At 42.4% G+C, this 20,007-nt stretch overlaps 1 protein-coding gene across 1 annotated transcript; it reads right to left on the bottom strand.

The window, feature by feature from the left end:
• Positions 1-6,346: 6,346 nt before the first annotated feature.
• On the bottom strand, positions 6,347-19,109 carry LOC102717106 (LEAF RUST 10 DISEASE-RESISTANCE LOCUS RECEPTOR-LIKE PROTEIN KINASE-like 2.1). The gene is made up of 3 exons (XM_015832697.2): positions 18,323-19,109; positions 7,867-7,893; positions 6,347-7,534 (listed from the first exon to the last, which is right to left on the bottom strand). Exons 1-3 carry the CDS (start codon positions 19,095-19,097, stop codon positions 6,477-6,479), a joined length of 1,860 nt encoding a protein of 619 aa, XP_015688183.2. The 5' UTR covers positions 19,098-19,109; the 3' UTR covers positions 6,347-6,476.
• Positions 19,110-20,007: the final 898 nt, after the last annotated feature.

The following is a 20,007-nucleotide window of genomic DNA, read 5'->3' as shown; positions in this document are numbered from 1 at the left end:
GTCGCTCCTCTACCTCTGCCTCGCTGTTTCTTCCAGGAGAGAGAAGGGATAAGAGGAGAGATGAGGGAGAAAGTGTGTGGGGCCTACCATTGGTAAGGGGTTGTAGCTTGGTAGATTTGGCCAGCCTACAGAAGTATTTGGCAATCCGTATGGTTTATCAAATTTGTTAGACACATCTATTGGAGGTGTTTTTTGTCCACAATTGCTAAGTTTGTCTTGGAGAGTAAAAATGAGTAACTGTCGAAGATGCTCTTAGGCTGTAACATAAGACGATATGTATTTGCTCCGATCCCATAGCTGGCTCTCTTAACTGCGTTTATTGGCGCTGTTAAGTTGCATAACTAGTGTGCTGTCCTCCCAAGCAATTGTCAGACCATGGTATCCTCAATTCCACTGTCCACGGCATATTATTAATTGTGAATTATCTATTCTTCCTCCCCAACATAAGCTTTTGGTTGAACTAATCAGTATTTGCATTATAAATACAGGTATAGTATAAAAAAATGTCGAGGTGGCATATATGCAGTTCAACGGTTAGAGAACGAATATCATGAAGGTAGATGGTGATATGCAGTTGGATTGGATGTCACATGAGCGAATACGCTGTTTGACATAGATTAGTAATTGAATTATCTACTTCATTCTAAGAATAAATTGAATGTTTTTGAGAAATAAACTAATATATATGATTTCTTATTTGACACAATTGACTTAAACCTACATTTGATAATTTATCTTATTTTAAAAATTTACATACTTATTTTATCATTTAAGAAACTATAGGAATAACTTATAATTTTGCATATTTGCACAAAAAAACTTGAATAAAATGTTAAATGTAGATCTAAAAGCCTATGGTGTCAAATAAAAAAAAAACTAGTGGAAGAAATATATGGTGGTCTAAACAATGTAGTGTAATAATTTTTTTAAAATAGAAAGAATTTTTAGTGACATAGAGTAAATAACCCGCGGTAATATTGGTGCTGCATGCATACGGGAACAAGTTTAAACATCAAATTTGCAGGCCTTACTTGGTGGATAATTGCAACGGAACGCCCCGTTCTGCTGGCTGCTGTAGGAGCACCGTCCCTGTGATTGCTCGCACTTGTAGCATTCTTCATCTCCGCTTGAGTTCCAGGCCAGCTCGAACCCCTTCCTAAGCACTTCACCGTATACGCCACTTGGCAGCGTAGCCTGGTAAGTGCTTTTCATCAGAGGATCCCCACCATCTACCGGCACGACGATGACCTGACTGCAATTCCTCGTAGCCAATTCGTTCCCTACTGATGCGTTAAGCTGCCCCGAGCTTAACACAAAGGAATCTCCGCCACCGGAAGAGCTAATACTGAAATCTTTGCAGCTGATTTGGAACTTTTTTATGTCAAAACTTGAACTCGACGACGGTGTCGTTTGCGAGGGATCGAACTTCCCTTGCGAGGGAGGATCGGGTGGTGGAGAGTTGCAGTCGAAGAAGAAAGTGAGGCTTTCATGCGAGGCAGTGTAGTTAAGCCACTTCCCGTCGAAGGTGACGTTGTGGCGGACTCTGGGACACGTGCCGCCGCCGAGCGCGTCGGTGTCCGCGAGTTTAACGGTACGGTTGTTGTAAAAGATGCTCTGCACAGTGTAGTTGGATGTGTTGAGTTGGATGGTCGGCGTCGACGCTTGAAGGCAAGTGATCTTCAAAGCGGTGTAGCCGCAAATGGAGGGTGGAGTTTCGCTGGTTGTGTTGGAAAGATAGAAAGGATACTTGATCTCGACGCCCCCGCAGTTGGATGACTTGAAGCAATTGGAATGATCATATCCAAGAGCGGAGGCACGGGAGACGGGCGCATGGAGGACGAGGACGAGGACGAAGAAGAGGAGCAGACTTGGTACTGGTAGGCGAGCCGCAGCGAGACGAGGCAGCAGAGGCATTCTCATGTACGTGTTGCTTGTTTGCTCTATCACTTCGGTTGTTCGGCTCGGGTTTGATTTCTGTGAGAATTGCCTTGTACAAATAGCACGGGGTAGCCGGGTAGCTCAGCGGATACAGTTTTTAGCACACGAGTGGATGTTTATCCGCGTACTTACATGTTATATAAATAGTTATTAAAAAATATAATTTTTTTTGACAAAATAGACAAACATGAGTTATATCACTGCACAAACATGCAAGTTTAACTTCAACTTCTACCATTTATAACAAAACAAACAAACAAAACTGAGACAAAGTATACGCATATTCATAATTATTTTTATTATTTTTACTACAACTGGTAGAAATTGAATTTAAACTTGCATGTTTCTGGAGTGACATAGCTCATATTTATCTATCTTATTAATTTTTTTATATATTTTGATGACTATTTAGATGATATAGAAATAACGGGTGACCTCCACTCGTATGAAAAAAACTAATTCCGGGTAACTATTGTAGTTTGTATAATACCGGGTAGCTCAACTACTGAAGTCTGTATATACTTGTGTTGACCGGGTCACTGGGGAACCCACGTGACCACGTCACCAACGCGCGCGTCCTGGTCCACGAGAGCATGTGAAGCAACTTTCCAAATTTTCACGTTGCTTCCTTCGTCTCTGTGTCTTTGCCGAGCTGTTTCATAAGTGCAATGAAAATATTTAACTGAAAAGCTAGTACTAGTGTTTTTCTAGAACTTTTATTGTATAGAATAAAAAACTGTACTACTTCAGTCCCAAAACCAGTGACTATATTTTTAAAAAAAGTGTTCTAAAATAAATGATTACTTTGAGGCTTAAAAGGAAGAAACCGAACTAACATGCACAATCATTCCACGTCCTTTCATTACCAAAATGATAAATACAGTAGTGGAGCTAGGGTTGAAAGTGATTCGGATAATTTTCGTCCGACCGGATCGTTTTTCGGATTCAGATAGCTTCGGTCGGATAGTTCCGGAAATTTTCGGATTTGGAATCGAATTCGGATATTTTTCTTTGGATATGGAAACAAATGCGGTACGGGTGATATCCGTCAGATTCGGATATCCGTCGGATACTATCCGGATTTTTTTCCGGATATCTGGACCTATGCATTAACCATTTAATTAAATCAGCTCGACCTAAAGAAGTTCATCCCAATGACCAAACTAGTGTTAACCTTAGCCAGTTCTGATTAACTGGCTTCAAGTAGTCTAGGCGTCACGACCACACAACCGCCACGGATATTTCTTTTTATGTTTTTAGTAATCACTTATATTTAAAAATGTTGATAAAGTTATATACTTATATTAAAAAATAACAAGTTATATTTCTTCAATGATACGTAAAGCTTAGTTTAAGAGGTTTTTATGTTCCGATTAATATTCATCACCGTATTCGTTTCGATCCGTATTCACTCCGTATTTGTATTCGATAATATTCAATTCCGTTTTCATATCCGAGTTTCCGATTCCGATTTCGATTCCGAAAAAAATATGAAAACGAATATGATAGAGCTAGTTTCCGACCGTATTCAGTCCGTTTTTATCCCTAAGTGGAGCATGAAGGTTAGTTTGGTTGAGTATTATTTTTCTAAAATCTGTAAAAGTACCTTCTTTCGAGACTAAGAGTACCTTCTTTCGAAAGACATTGTACAGAAAGCTAGCCTTTAAAAAATTATATAGAAAAACTTCAAAAACAAACTTTGAACTAAAAAATATATTCAGTCTGAAACTGTTAGCGCGGGGATACTAATTAGTATTTTTGTGCTTGACTTAACAAACTGTCCTGAAGATGCTGGGAAATTTTGCATAGAACTTTTTGCAACAATTTGTGCTTTGTGAATTGTGACGGTGTATCCGCACTTTTCTAGTAATCACCAGTTGACTTGCTCTGTGCGGGAATCCTCCAAGGCCCAAATTAGTCGACAATACCCAGTGTACAATGCTGGAACGGGATTAAATATACATTTACATTTCTCGCAAAATATACATTTACATTTGTCAGTAAAGCTAACGTTTGGCAATGCTAACTTTTCTTTCGGCAAGGTTGAGATATGTAAATGGTGTTTGGTTTGACAACTTCCCATATTATGTTGTAGTTTTGTGAGTAGAGGTTACCGAAATTACCTATGGATTATGAGTTAGCGATGTTATATTCTTATTTAATTTGTTTCCCTACTAAAAACTGGAAAAACATATAACTCCCATGGTTAGAGTCTAATTTAGATTAAGAAAGCGTAACGAGATCTAAACTGATTGATGACTTGCTTGTAAAATCATTGAATTGAAGCTGATTGATTTGATTTTGCTTCTCTTTTTTTCTTTTCTCTTCTTTTCTTCCTCCCTTCTTCCCACCGTGCCTCCGCCGCGCACAGGCGCACAGCCTGCCCGGCTTCCCACCCGCTGCCAAGGCTCCGTCGCGTGTCCAGCGCCGCCCGCCCGCCCAGCCTCCCGCCCGCCTCGACCGCCGCAGAGGTATGGCCTCTGCACTACAAACTAAAGCGTGTTGAATGTTGATCAGTGATGAACTTGTCTTACCAATGGAATAACAAATATAAAGAAAACAGAATTTTTTAGCTAGACTGTTGTTGAACCATGTACAGTCACATTTTGGATTATGCAAATGTTTAGTAGCTATTTGTCTGTGGTATATATGGTCGTTGCTTTGACTTGATATCAACATAAGTGTTCATATCCATGAGTATTTGTATCTATCTTGGTATATATTTGTATCGTATTTATATCTGGTATTATTCGTGATGGTATGTTCAATAGTATCCGTGTGCGATCCTGTTCCGATTATAAAATATGAGTTAAGATATGAGAATGGCGAGATCCGGACAAACCCGACTCGTTTTCACCTCTAATCCAAACACAAAAACAAATCACCAAACTCAAAAGCATCACTTGTTGAAGCTTAACTTGAGAAGGATAAACACATTTATCTTTTAGCTTATGTTTATTCTTATAAGTCAAAATTTTATTTTTAACCGTATTTTTGAGCAAAATTTTGGTGTTTTTTTATCGTTGTGTACTATTCAGTTTTAGCTTTTAGATCACTAAGAACATATAGAAATATTTTATTTATAAATTATTTTTCATTTACAAATATATCGTTAAGCCAAACAATTTGCCCAAACTAATAGGCTTCACCCAGGTTACGACATCCTCCTATTCATCTTCAATGCCAACACAGCGCAACGGGGCTTCTCGCCACCTAAGCAATTGATTTCCGTCTATTATGTTTCCAGTGGAGAAATCTTATGAACACGCTAGACCATCCCAATCAGGTACGGCTGCGGCCTGCCTGGTCGAGGCTCTCGCTGGCCGTCCCACCTGCCGAATCACCAGCACCGACGCCACGGCACGCGGTTGCGGGCGTCCGCCCCGGCCCCGCCACCAGGTCCGCGATCTCCTCCTTGAGCGCGTTGGCGTGAGAACAGAGTGATTAGTGCGTGGCAAGCACGATCTGGTAACAATCCTGCAGCACACACAACCGATCCACCAGGTCGGACGCGTCGGCGGGCGGGCCGCCGTTCCGGCGCCGCTCCACGGCGTCCCTTACTAGATTGTCTATGAGGGCGCTCAGCGCGCGTATCTGACAGATGACTCCTGCACCATGGGTCTGAGCTTGACCAGTTCGTCCCGGAGGAACCGGCGCGTTCAGCCCCGCGTCGTCCGCCTCCGGCGGGAACTCGCCGCGGCTGTCGTGCTGCTGCGGTGTACCGGCATCTCCATACATCACGGACAAGCAGTTCAAGGCTTTTTTTTGTAACGTTTTCTGTCTCGACCTAGAGAGTGCAGCGTGTCTAGCTTTTGAAGGAAACCGATCCGTGACGCGCCATTCCATATATGGGCCAGAACTGGCGAAGCGTGAGTCCGATCCGGAATCAGGGACAGGATGGGTTGACCGATTCTCAAGGCTACTGGCCAAAGGCCAACAAGGGATGAACAGAGAAGGAATCCAATATCTCAAGTCCAGAATCCCGAGTCCGTGACCGACGCGCACGCGTCGCCTACACGCCTCGCCCTGCACTCGGCCACTGCATCGATCCCTGCCATACTCCTCAGCCCGCAGCTCGCGCTTCGCTGTATCCCTGAGCGGAGCGGCTACGGTCGCTGGGCCTTGACTCATGCGACGTCTAGGACCACGGCCGACAGTGATCTTCTGATATCTGAACTACTACTCTGACTTCAGGTAAGCTCTGACTCTGAATCTACAATGTCCAGTTTATCGTTCAAGTATCGTAGCTCGCCATTTTAGCTCAGACGGAGGTTTTAGCTGCTATTTATAATTTACTGTAGAAACTGAGACTGTTTGAAACTTTAGCCAACTGATGAATTTGTAAAGTTTTTAGACAATCCATCTATCACACAATTGAGTATAATGGTAGAGAAGAGAGTCGAGTTAATGGTAGTGAATCTGATTTGAAATTCCAAATCATAACATGATCTTAAATCTTGTAACAGCTAATATTTGCAGTTCTACAGCACCGGAATGAAAATGAGCAACAATGTCATACGATCCAAATTTGCGGATGCTTACCAGCTCAATAGCACTTTTGGTGGCAATTCTAGACCACTTGTGCTACCTTCTAGCATTTCAATAACTCTAGTCATTGTTGGGCGATTAGTTGGAACTACCTGTATGCACCACAGAGCAACCACTATCATCTTCCTTACAAGCTCTGTGGTCTCACCGTTCATCTCAGAAGTACTGATGCAGTATTCATCTAGGTGTTCATAAATCCATTGTGGGAAATAGTGGCTACTAGATTCACTATTTGCATCTACATTCCTCTCCCTTGCCCCAACCATCTCAAGAACCATCATTCCATAACTATAGACATCAGACCTGCTACTTATTGCTCCAAATTGCTTTGAATAAACCTCTGGGGCAATGTAGCCTATTGTGCCTCTTGCACCAGCAATGGAGATGATGCTCTCTTTATTAATACAAAGCTTTGCCATTCCAAAATCTGATATCTTAGGACAAAATTTTTGATCAAGTAGAATGTTGTGGGGCTTAATATCGAAATGAACGATGCGGGTATTGCATCCACGGTGTAGATATTCGAGTCCTCGAGCAATGCCAACTGCTATATCAAATAATTTTTCCCAAGTAAGAGAAATTCCACCTCTGGAATTATTCTTCTTGCAAGCGTATCTTTCAAGTGAACCATTAGTCATGTACTCATAGATCAGAGCCCTTTTGGATCCTTGCAAGCAAAATCCCAAGAGAGTCACGACATTGACGTGAGAAGTTCTGCTAATGCTAGCTACCTCATTAATGAAATCATCCCCATCACTCTTGGGATCCTTTAGCATCTTGACTGCAACCTGACGGCCATCTGAGAGGCTGCCTTTGTAAACAGCACCAAATCCACCTTGACCTAGCTTTTCAGCAAAAGATTTCGTCATCTTTTTGACTTGTGTGTAAGTGTATCTTTTTGGATGTATGGTTCCATTCCTTTGTAGGAAGGACTCAATCCTTGGTGCATCGTTAGAAATCTTTCTGGACCTATACTTCTTGAGAGTGAACAGACTCGCAAAGAGAAGTAGACATAGCAAAAGTATGCTTGAGGCGACTGCTATTGCATCTGCAAGTAGACAATTTGAGGCAGGAAAAGACATTAGAATGGAATGCGAGCATCTAGCTTTGTATTTATCTGTTACAGCATAACTGAAACTGATAGAGGTACGAAGATTTGCCTAAATAGGAGTCAAGCATGTGTTCATAAAAGACAGAGCTATTGCCTCCTGAATGGTGAGTGCATATAATTTATTTTGAGTTTCTGTGGTAGACTTTGAGTTAATCTGCATAAATTTTGCGCTGCCTTATCCAATTATGGAGTCTCATTTTAAAAACGCATTATTAGGGCAAATCTGTATGTGGACAAATAAGAAGAGTATAGGGGCATAGGAGTCTTACATAATTTCCTCTTCAAGCCTTTTGCCCCTGCAATGTTCAAACAGAATTCATATGAGTAGTTAAATATGCACTTACTAATAAATAATTGGACATTTGCATTGATTGCGCTATATGTTTCTCCAGTATGTTGCTTGTGCTGTAATGACACCGCATATTTATAGGAACTGTTTTTCACCATATTATCTGTAAGTGTTGTGGGTATATGATATCTCATAAACCTGTACCTCGGCAGGAGTACTACATACCCAATCTTATACGAAAGGAAGTCTCGTATATATAGATGAAGTCCTTAGTTGATAAATAAGAAGTATACGATAAGGAAATAAATACATGATTCTACTCAATTCCTACCAAAACTGTTCATATAGATCCATACTTGTCTCCCTAATTTTACTTGGACAAATGAACAACTTTAGATATAAATACAAGACCCCCGAGAGAGGCAACACAAGTCGATCCAAGCCAACTGACCCTAAGGGGCAACTACAGATCAATCCAATAAGTCTTGAGAGGCCAATAGGTCATGAGGGACAATTAGAAGCCACACAATATAAATCCATTTTAGTCGACATAGGAGAGACCTGACAATGCGCCGACAACCACTCATATACTACCATGTTGATATAAACAGACTAGACTAGGGTTTACTCCTTGTATGTTGTACTGATGTGAGACTAATATAGTGGTGAAACCGGCTACGCCCGACAGGAGTAGAGCTATTACTTGATAGGGTCCGAATATATGTAAAAATATCTATCTTATTATCGCTGTTACTATCTCATTTATACCTTGGCACCGATTGACTCCTATATCTATGAATACCATATTCAGATCTCTGTCTGACGATAGTATTACTATGTAAATTTGTTATTGGACATACTATATCGGGGCCAGGCTTCCCCTGCTTAAGCTAGTTGGCCCAAAATGCCCGATAGAGATTAGAGGGAACATGACTCTAGGGATGTTTATGCCCATAAGCTAGAAAAAGTTGCTAAGTTTGCATGTAGCCTTAGCCTTGATGCAGTCATGCAGATGCAGGAGCTAAGGAGGCCGTTTCTACCATGTGTATCGATATGCATAAAACTCTTCTCACGAAAAGCGAATTCGCCGCCTTCAGAAAAGGGGACAGTAGTTCACCCAATCCACACCCACACAAAAAATGTGGATCCAACTACAAACCGGACGTCCGATTCTTTCTTTAAAAAATCGGGCGGTGTTTTATCCATATAAAATAGATGGTTTATTGCTCAGTCAAAAATGTTTCAACTATTAAAATAATAAAACACAATTAAATCACACTTCGAAACATACTTGCTTGAAGGTACGGAACATTAGTTTTTAAATATGAAACATCGATCTTTAATGTTTCACCACTAATAGATTTTTTTTAACCACTGCATCAAAAAGTGTCTGAAACATAATTGAGTCGCGGATTGAAACTTTTAGCTTTCGCATATAAAACATCGTTACTTGACTGATTAAACATCAATCTATTTGTTAAAAATCAAAGGTAAAGGTACGAAATAATGTCAAAAAACTCAATGCAACATTTTGAAATAACCTAGTGAAACATCATAAAATACTTATTAAAACATGAAAAACAACATGGTATGTAACACCAAAAAGATACATTGCAAAAATAGAATATAATATTTTTAGAAAAATGTAACCATATGAGATCTTGTTGTAAAGAATTATTATAATAAACACAATGATATAATTAGTTAGTAGATTGGTCATATAGTTTAGGAGAAAAAAATGTATAAAGATGATATAATATGTTGTGCATGCATAGTTGTTAGAGTAGAGGTAAGAGATATGTATGCTGCAAAAGTAGATCTAACGGTGTGTGGTCACCTTCTAGAATCGAGCATCCCCTTATAATTACTATCGTTTTGGTGAATGGTGATTCCAAAAGGGAAAAAGGCATGCGACCAATTGCAAGAACTGCAATATTAGAATGGGCTCCTCTGTCGTTAGTCAATAATGGCACGTGTGAACAGTGTAATGATATTAGATGGATATCAATGTTCATCTTAAGATGGACAGCTCTATACCGCCCGCTATAGTCGCAAGCTATAATTGGAATAATAATTTCTAAAAGCTACAATAATTTGCTACAGTCAGGTGGGAGATTGCCGGTCAGGCGAGCCTCACCGGCACCGTTGATGGTTTTTCTGCCAACCGGTGAGGCCAAGGGCGGCGTGGTTAGGCGGGGTGAGGAGCAGGGGCAAAGCCAGAGCGAAATAGAGGGATGTGCCACTGATTTAGTTTTTAGCGCCATGGGTATTTGAATTTGGATTAGAGAAATAAATATATGGTGAAAATTCATAAATTTTGGTTAAAATTTTTTCCGAAGGGGTTTGGCACTGGTGAGGACGGCGACTTTGGAGAGCTTGAGTACTCGAGCTCCTGTAAAGTACAGGCGCATGCGTTGGGGATCGAAGGATTAAAGTGACGAGAGGGTAAGGTTGGATTTACTGGTCACCCAAATCTTGACAGAATCATAACCGTTTTTTAAAAAAAAAAGTGAATGAAATTTGAGGGGTTTTCAGTTAACTGAAAACTAAACAGTCCCCATTGTAGGAGTAGCCTGTTACAGGCCACCCCGACACTGATTGTCACGCTTTTAGGATGTGCAAGAAAAAATTGGGCCGCTCCAGCGGAATCTGTCCTCTTGTTGATGGCTTGGTCACTGCTTGCAACAAACTCCCCGATCAATCTCCATCCCATTTAAAAAAAAAGACTTTCTCCTGGTTGTTTGCTTTCATTTGTGTTTATAAACCGAAAAATAAATTATTGACCTTAAATTTAAAATTAACTTTGGAGTTTTTGTTCATTGAAGTGTATTTCTCGGCCTTAGCATTTACATTAATATAAATATGTATATAAGAGTTTTATTTATAATTAATTTTTAGTTTAAAATATATCATTTGACTGAAAAATCTAAACAATCATCTCTCTCATCTTTGCTTTGCAGCAGATCAAACTCATCTTTGCTTTGCACCACTCGGCGCGCGTGCACCGAACAGGACGCTACGGCCTTAGGCTACCGTTGTATTCTTTATAGATGAAAAATAGTGTTAACGATAATACAAAGTTTAAAAATCTACTTTAAAATATAAGATAATAAACTTATACATGAAAACCTTTTATATTAGAAAAATATAATCGATTAATAGTTCAGAAACATGCGTATGAAAACCGAGAAAAAAAAGCTAAGAATACATATAAAAAATAATCGATTAGGCGTGAGAGCAATTTTACGGTTATGCGATCGGGCGCGTGCCCTGATGGATTAAACGGTTTGCTTTGCAGGAGTTGAATGGAGGATATGTTCCGAAATACTTACTTGGTGGTGGTGGTGTATCGCAAGTCTTATTAGGGCCGGAATTCCCGTCGGAGCAGACGCAACCAAGGAGTGTCTTGTTCTGGCTGTAGGCACACTGTCCCTGGGATCGCTGGCACCAGAAGCATTGTTCATCTTTGTTTGAGTTCCAGGCCAGCTCGAACCCCTTCTTAAGCACTTCACCGTATCCACCACTTGGCAGCGTAGCCTGGTTACTTCTCAACAGAGGATTCCTCCCATCTACCGGCACGGTGACGTTCTGGCACTTCCAGGTCTTGCTGAGCGATTCGTAATAAGGTAACGAGTAAAGTTCCTCTTTGGTGAACACGAAAGAAGGTCCAGTGCTAGGCGAGTTATTGAAATCTGTGCACTTGATTTGGTACTTATCTATGCCACCAGCCAGCAGGGGATCGACTAGTGCAGGGTCGCAGCCGAAGAAGAAGGTGAGGTTGTCAAGGGAGCCGGTGTACTCCAGCCACTTATCGTCCTGGCCGAAGCTGAAGCCGTGGCGGACTCTGGGGCAGTTGCCGCCGCGGAGCGCATCGGTGTCCGCGAGCACGACGGTATCAGTGTCGTACCGGATGTCCAGGACTGTGTAGTTGTCTCCGCCGAGTTGGATGATAGGGGTATCGTTCTTCCCGTCCCAGATGCAAGAGATCTTCAAGTCGGTGTAGCCGCAAGAGAATCGGTTGTAATCGTTGGTTTCGCCGGTTGCGTTGGAAAGATAGAACGGATATGAGATATCGACGGTTCCGCACTTGATGCCTGACTTGGGGCAGATGGAAGTGCTGTGAGTGGATGGAAGTGGTGTAGTAGGCGAGCCACGGCAAACGGATGCATGGACGCCGAGGAGGAGGAAGAAGGGGAGCAAGCGCGGTAGGTGAGCCATGGCGGCCTGGCGAAGCGAATCAGGGTGAGTCCCACCTCATTTGGAGGGTAGACTACAAGGAGTGGACTTTGACCTGGTTTCGCAGAAGGTTTTGGGGGCCGGAAGTGGGCCACACGTGACACAGGTTATTATTGGAACAACGAGACTGCGTGTGTTCGGATCCTCTTGATTTTTCTATGTGTTACATCAAATGTTATTAATTAAAAGTATTAAATATAGACTATTAATAAAACTTATTCTGGATAATTTCGCGAGACGAATTTATTGAGCCTAATCAATCCATGATTATTGCATGTGATGCTACAATAACCATTTGCTAATCGTGACTTAATTAGGTTTAAAAAATTTGTCTAATGAAATAGCCTATATTTATACAATTAGTTTTATTATCAGTCTATATTTAATACTCCTAATTAACGTCTAAATATCCGATGTAATAAGGGAAAAAAATTCATATCTAAATATCCGATGTAATAAGAGAAAAAATTCATGAATCCAAACAGCCAGTTGGTCTCTGCATCCGTCTTTGCGGTGTGTGCCAGAATGCCAACCCACTGTATCTGTATCCACGGTGTCATAGACCGGAAGGACACGCTGCCGGCATAGTTTTAGATTGATTTCAAACGCTAATAAGTTAATTCGTCATGATTGCTTAGTTAAAGACTTAAATCCGATAAACCACTAAGGTGCACATCATTACAAATTATAGCTATATAGGGCCTCTTATCTTAATAATAATTACTTTTTAATTGTTAATTCGATTTTAATTTTTTCCAAATTATATTTTTACATGAAACCCCATTACATGTATTTCAAACTATACTTGTACATAAACTCTTTTCAATATAATATTTAATGTATAATTCAAGTTTTAGATACTTCTAAATTGTATTTATATGCTGACTTTTTCTATTAACTTTTCCTAATTTTTAACCAAAATTTTAGATCTTTCTACGTTGTATTTATAGGTGGATTCTAAATTAATCGATTGTTGAATATGTCTAAATTGTTCTTACACATGGACTCTTCCATTAATGTTAATTATTTAAAATTTTTAATCCAAGATTTATTTACGCATGACCTCGTTTTATTATTTTTCTTTCTTTTTAATTCTGAAATTGTATTTCCAATCTGATTATTTTAAAATAATAAAAAAGTTCATGCGTAAATAGATGGACTTTTTCCTCAATATCAATTATTTTATAATTTTTAATTTGAGATTAGATTTTTTTCTAAATTTTATTACGCATGGACTCTTGTTTATCTTAGATATTTCCAAATTGTATCTATATATTGACATTTTCTCTTATTTTTCCCAATTTTAAACCAAAATTTTAGATCTTTCCAAATTATATTTATAGATAGACTCTTCCCTCAATATCAATTATTTTAAAATTATTAATTGAGATTTAAATTTTTCTAAATTGTATTTACACCTGGACTTTTTTATTTTTCTTTATTTTTAATTCCTAATATGTATTTCTAATATGGTTTTTAATGGAATTTTAGATGTTTCTAAATTGTATTTATAGTGTGAATTGTGATGATAGCTCATTTTGCCCTTCTTTTCGATTCGCCGGGGCCAAGCCAAGGCAGGCAATGCGAGGTGGTGCTAATCGTCTCCGTGGATTGCCGTTGTATTCTCTTTTCTTTTTTCTCTCCGCGTATGACAGTTGTTTTCTAAGGGTGATTGATTGACTTATTAAAAAAATGAAACAATATATTTACAAATAAAAAATAAACTATAGTTTATGAATAAAACTCATACACATGTTTTTAGTGATTAAAAAGCTAAGGATAAAAAGAAACTAGTATTAATAAAATCTAAAAATTATTTAAGGTTCAAAATTTAAAATCTTATAAGTAAATAAAAAAGAAAAGGCGAGCTGTCAGCACTTGATTCTGTACTTATCTATGCTAAGCCCAGCTGACAGGGAATGGACTACTGCAGGTAGGGAGGGCAATTGTGCCCACGCGTATGGGTACCCGCGGGTACTCGACCCGATGAGCTCTCATCGGTATGGACGCCTTTTTTTACATGTGTGCATGTCCGTCCGTAACTCGACTATACAGTGGACAACAACCAGATTTTAAATTTTATCCGTGGGTAACCCGTACCCGATCCGAAAATTAAATAGATGATGTTTAATAAACTTTTTCTATCCTGGCCCAATTGGCCCATTTAAAAAATCATGTGGCAGACTCCGGTACATTTTACCTGATAGTAAAATTTATTCCATACCGTTGATCTATTTTTATTCGACGGCTGTGATTAAATTATACTATCGACAATATTAGGTGTAGTAGAAATTTAAAGGGGTAATATCGTCCTTTTTATTGTGATCTTTATTGCAAAAAAATAAATTTATAAAATACTGCTAATCAAGTAATTAATAAAATAAAAAATACCCTTTTTTGGTAGTATAATACTATAAATAAAATGCATCGGAGAGTTGCTCAAAGATCATATATATATACATATACATATATATACATACATATGTATATATATGTATATATATGTATGTATATATGTATATATATGTATATAGCAATGAATACCCTAAGACTCCATCCATCCACCCATCCGTTCGGTCAATGTCCAAGCCAACAAAGCTCCTCTCCTCTCTCTAGAATTCCAGATCTCAACTTCTCCAAGCCTCCAAGGCAGCAAGGCTCCAGAGTCCAGATCTGCGTCCTCCATTCCTCTGGAGTCCGGCCGATAGCGGGCGAGCGGGTGACCGAGCGGCGGTCGGCGAGCAGGTGGTCGAGCGGCGGGACGGCGGCAGATGGGCAGCCGAGCGGGCGAGCGACCGAGAAGGGTGAGTGGCGGTGGGTAGGCGGCCGAGCGACGGGACGATGACAGATGGGCGGTCGAGCGGCGGGACGACGACGGAGCGACGAGCGGGCAAGAGACCGAGCGGCGGGCGAGCGATGATGGGCAGGCGGCCAAGCGGCGATGGATGGGTAGCCGAGCGGCGGGTACCTACCGGGTACCCAGCGGGTACCGGGTCATCCGTTGGACATGGGTTCGGGTATAATACTTTGTCCGCTAACCAATTCGAGTACAGGTCGGACATGGACGGGCGGGTATCGGGTCGGGCATATTCATGCTCCACCCTACCCGACCCGACCCGTCCCATTGCCATTCCTATTGCAGGGTTGCAGCTGAAGAAGAAGGTGATGTTGTTATGGGAGCCGGTCTACTCCAGACACTTATCGTCTCGGGCGAAGGTGAAGTCGTGCCCGACTCTAGGGCAGTTGCCGTCGGCGAGCGCATCGGTGTCCGCGAGCACGATGTACGGTGCGAGTGTGTAGAGGATAGGAGGAAGATAGGAAGCAAGCACGGTAGGTGAGCCATGACGAGACAATGCAGTTGAGCTTACGGTTTGCCAAACCGCGATTATCGTGCGTATTGCGAGAGCATGGCTTCAGTGTTTGGTGGTAGAGTTTGGTAAAAATCATACGAATTCAAAAAAATACGAAAAAGTTTGGTAGAATAAAAAAGTCCGGGTGATACCCATGTAATTCATGAATCTAGTGGAGGATGTGAATCAACTAAAAGAGGTTGCAAAGTGATTTGAGGTGTGTTAAATTAGAAAATTCAGACAACATGCCACGTGTTAAAGGACGATTATCGTGACAATCACTCGTACCAACATGGTTTTATCATCATATCGCATGATTACTGTGCTGTTCTCCATGAAAATCACCCAATCACCACGATTAACGTATGAAATCATGTGATTATCGCACCAAATTGCCCGGTATCCATTTCAAAACCATGACGATTTTGTTCAAAAATCTAGATTCAAATCCGCAGGAATTTTACGCGATTATCGTCAATAATCATGTTACCATCATGCAGCGATTTTGACTCTCTCCCTCCACGATAAACGAAACCCTGGTTGAGCTGTAGAAACATCCTCTGTTATGTGTGTTTGCTCTATCCACACTCGTTTGAGCTAACTATTTCTCAGTTTTTATTTGTATGTTTTTGGAACAATTTCTTTCTTACCCCTATTCGAACTGTAATATTGATTTAATCCATTTTTTTAGGGCTTCATATTTGTCCCTGCTTTTTTTAATTGAACCAACCGCATGCTTCTCTTTTAGATGGAAGCTAGTGGTTGTAAGCAGTGAAATGAAATCAGTAAAAAAATAAAAGAACTAATTCCAAAATTGGTAAAGGACATATTTGCCCCTGTTACAACTGAGGGATTTGATTTTTTAAAACTCGTAAAATTATGGTTCGATTATTTAACATACTAGCCCACTGTTATTGACTCAGATGATCCCACATATCATATCCACCAGTGTCAACCTAAACAATTAGCCAACGAAAAAAGTGTCAAATCGTTAAATTTATCGTTACAACTAGAGAGAAGGGAACTAGTTGAACTGGCCATATTCGCGCGGGACGACTGCTTCGAGGGTTGTGGTTCTCGTCGGCGGCGGCAGTGGCGCTGGGTGGGCAAGCGACTGTGGCTGTGAGGTGAGGCGACGACGGGGTCGCGGGCCGGCGGCGGCTACTAGGAGGAGACGCGGTGGGTGGGTAGGTAGGCGGCGGCGGCTGAGTGCAGACACTAGGGGAGGTGGCGACTGATTCAGGCGACAGCGGCGGCAAGGAGGAGAGGCGGCGACGGGGAGAAGCACGTGCAAGGTGAGCCAGTTCGTCCCCCCTTCTTCGCCTTGTCCAGTGTAGTCCTAGAGCATGTGGATTTTGTGATTGTTAATTTCCTGTAAATATTTCTGGTGGGAAAATGTGGACCAATTTGAGATAATATGGTTATCTATTTTTTGATATTTTGGACTTGGTAATATGTAGACCAATTTAAGATGATATGGTTGTCTATTTTGTGATATTTTAGACTTGATAATATGTGGACTAATTTAAGATGTTATGGTTATCTATTCCGTGATATTTTGAATTTATAATACGTGGAATTACCTGATAAAGTTTGACATGATATGCTATATGTAAGTGTTGTTAAATTTAGGGTTAATTAGCTATTGTAACTTTCACGGATTAGTAAAATATCACTAAAATTCGTTTATTTGAATTGATGTCATCGATACTTCTTTGAAATTGGATCCACGCCACTCTATCATCAGTTCCATCGCTCCTCCAACGATTTCCATCCATCCATCCCGTCCTCTCCGTCGAAGGCGCCGGCACCATCACGGAGGCGGGGGCAGCGGTAGCTTCCACGGCAGCGTCAGCCACCGCTTCGGCCGGAACTCCTCGAAGTCCTTGCCCCACACCGCCTCCATCCTGCCCATGAGTAGAGCGACACGATCACTCGCCACGTCGGCCCCACGGTCACGCCGCTCGGCAGCGTGTCCGGCCGCACCACCGCCTTGTGCTCGAACGGCACCGGCGGGTAGAGGCGGAGCGACTCCGACAGCGCCGCGTGCAGGTAGATGAGGTGCTTCAGCTCGGCGGCGGTGCGGTGCCCGCCGGCGGCGGTGGGTGACGGCGGGTGGGCGCGGAGCTCGGCGAGGATCCTGGCCTCGACGTTGGGGTGCTTGGAGACCAGCCCGAAGAACCATGTCAGGGCGGAGCTCGTTGTGTCGCGGCCGGCGACCATGAGGTTCAGCGTCGTGTCACGCAAGAACGTGTCGAGCTCGGCGCCGTCCTTGCCTATCTCGTGCTGACACCCAACGGTTAGTTACGATCTCCCAACAAGGATCAGGGTCGGATCTCCATGCCAAAATCATACCCTGATCGGGGGTGCTAACCACCCTATCGGTTGTAGGCCCCTCCTACGTAGCGCTATAAAAACAGAGGAGAGGCGCTGGGGGCATGACCGACGAAATTCGCCACTGCCCACTCGTGCTCTCCAAAACCCTAGAATAACCATCAGAATGTGTGCTAAAACAGGAAACGATCTCGCACTACTGCCATCGTCCATGACCTCGTCCCCGCCACCGACATCCATCGCCATCCTCGTCGTCGCGAGGATCATCACCAGGAGAGCTGGGATCATCATCGACATCGATGATGCAGTCGTCTCGTCGGGTTGACATCCAACGAAGGAATGTGTCTCCCGTGCTCTTAGGAAAGATCACAAACTATTTCTATCAGTCTATTCACTACCCCTAGAATCGTAACTAGAGATCCTAGAATATAACACCAACCCCAATTCTGAAATCCGAAGCAAGCAAAACACCAAAGAGAGATGCAATGAGATTTACGAGAGAAGGGGCACGCGTACCGCAATGGCTCTTGGTCGAGCCTTCCTCGCAGAAACAGGTGAAATCCATGGTGGTGGACGTCTCGTTGTGCCGGTAGCCGCACCATCCTTTGGTCCGCTCGCATTTGCTGCATTTGTCGGAGTGAGCGCTGTAGGTCAGCTGGAACCCAGCGCTCAGCACCTCGCCAAATGATCTGTTCTCAGGAGGAAGCCTCCCGAACACACCCGCCATGGTCTTCTTGTGCGCATCCAGCACCGGCGCCATCACCACCGTCTCGCACTCGTAACCGTAAGCCTCACCCGTGACCCCGCCATCCAGTAACACGTACGAGCTATTCCCTGATCCAGCTGCACATCCAGATAGTTTCCAAGCGGAGGCCCAGGAAACGTTGCTCTTGCAGTTGTAGAGGAAGGTGATGTTGGAGACCGAGCTCGCGAGCTGCAGCCAGGAGCGGTCGTCGATGGTGAGGTTGGCGTGAAGGTGCGGGCAGCTGCTGTTTGTGCTGGAGTATTCCATGTCGGCGTCGGTGATGGAGATGGTGTGTGTGCTGTATTCGATTGCCAGGACCCTGTACTTGTGCGTCCGGAAGGGGAGAATCAGAGTGTTGTTGACGCAGCGGAGGCCGAGGCCGGGGTAGCCACAGTCCAAGGCAGAAGCAGGAGAATTGCTGTTGAACAGCCAGAACGGGTACACGACGGCCATGGCACCGCACGTGGCGTTGCGGCAGGCGGTGAGGGAGGCATCGGCTGCGGCGAAGAAGACGAGCACGAGAGGGAGGAAGAGCAGAGGAGGCATGGCTTGCGCAGGTGTGGGTGTGTCCGTGTATGTGTGTGTGGAGGAAAGGATGCAGGAGAGCACCCACTTTTTCCGGCGATAATGTGCGTGAGAGTCAAGTGCTGAAAGCCTGAAACTGACCGGTGCTTCTGGCCGAACGCGGAAATTTTGCGCGGCAGCTATAGCAGTTGAGTTGACGGCTTGACGCTACCTCCCCTCGTCCGTCGTCCTTGCGTGCCCCGGCAGCCTGAAACATGAGCATTTCCCAGGAGCATGGTTATGCTCGTGGTGCTGCAAGTTGACAATGATACCAGGCTACTGCCTTGGCAACTGTGATGACAGCCATGCACCGGTGCTCTCAAGTACATACATGGCCGGCGGCAACTGTGCCATCTAAGTAGGCTTGCTAGTGGGCTAAATTTTTTGGAAAAATATCACATCGAACGTTTGATCGAACGTGGAAATAAATTTTTGGACACGAATAAAAAAGCAAATTTCACACCTCGGCTGAAAACCGTGAGACAAATTTTTTAAGCCTAATTAAGCCGTCATTAGCACACGTTGGTTACTGTAGCACATATGACTAATTATGGACTAATTAGACTCAAAAGATTCGTCTCAAGATTTCTTCTACAATGTGCAATTAGTTTTTTGATTCATCTATGTTTAATGCTCCATTTAAATGTCAAAAATTCGATATGATATTTTTGGGAAAATTTTTTAGGAACTAAACAAGGCCTGATTTGGACTGTGTTGGTTGAATTTAAATAAGGGGGTGTTTAGATGGCAATTTTTTTGGAAAATAGGCCACATCGAACGTTTGATCGGATGTCGGAAGGAGTTTTTGGACACGAATGAAAAAACAAATTTCATAACTCGGCTAGAAAACGCGAGACTTTTTTTAGTCTAATTAAGCCATCATTAGCACATA

This window comes from Oryza brachyantha, chromosome 1, assembly GCF_000231095.2.
Source record: "Oryza brachyantha chromosome 1, ObraRS2, whole genome shotgun sequence".
NCBI lineage: Eukaryota > Viridiplantae > Streptophyta > Magnoliopsida > Poales > Poaceae > Oryza > Oryza brachyantha.
The sequence above is the reverse complement of the archived record's forward strand: the minus strand, read 5'-3'. Positions and strand labels throughout refer to the sequence as shown.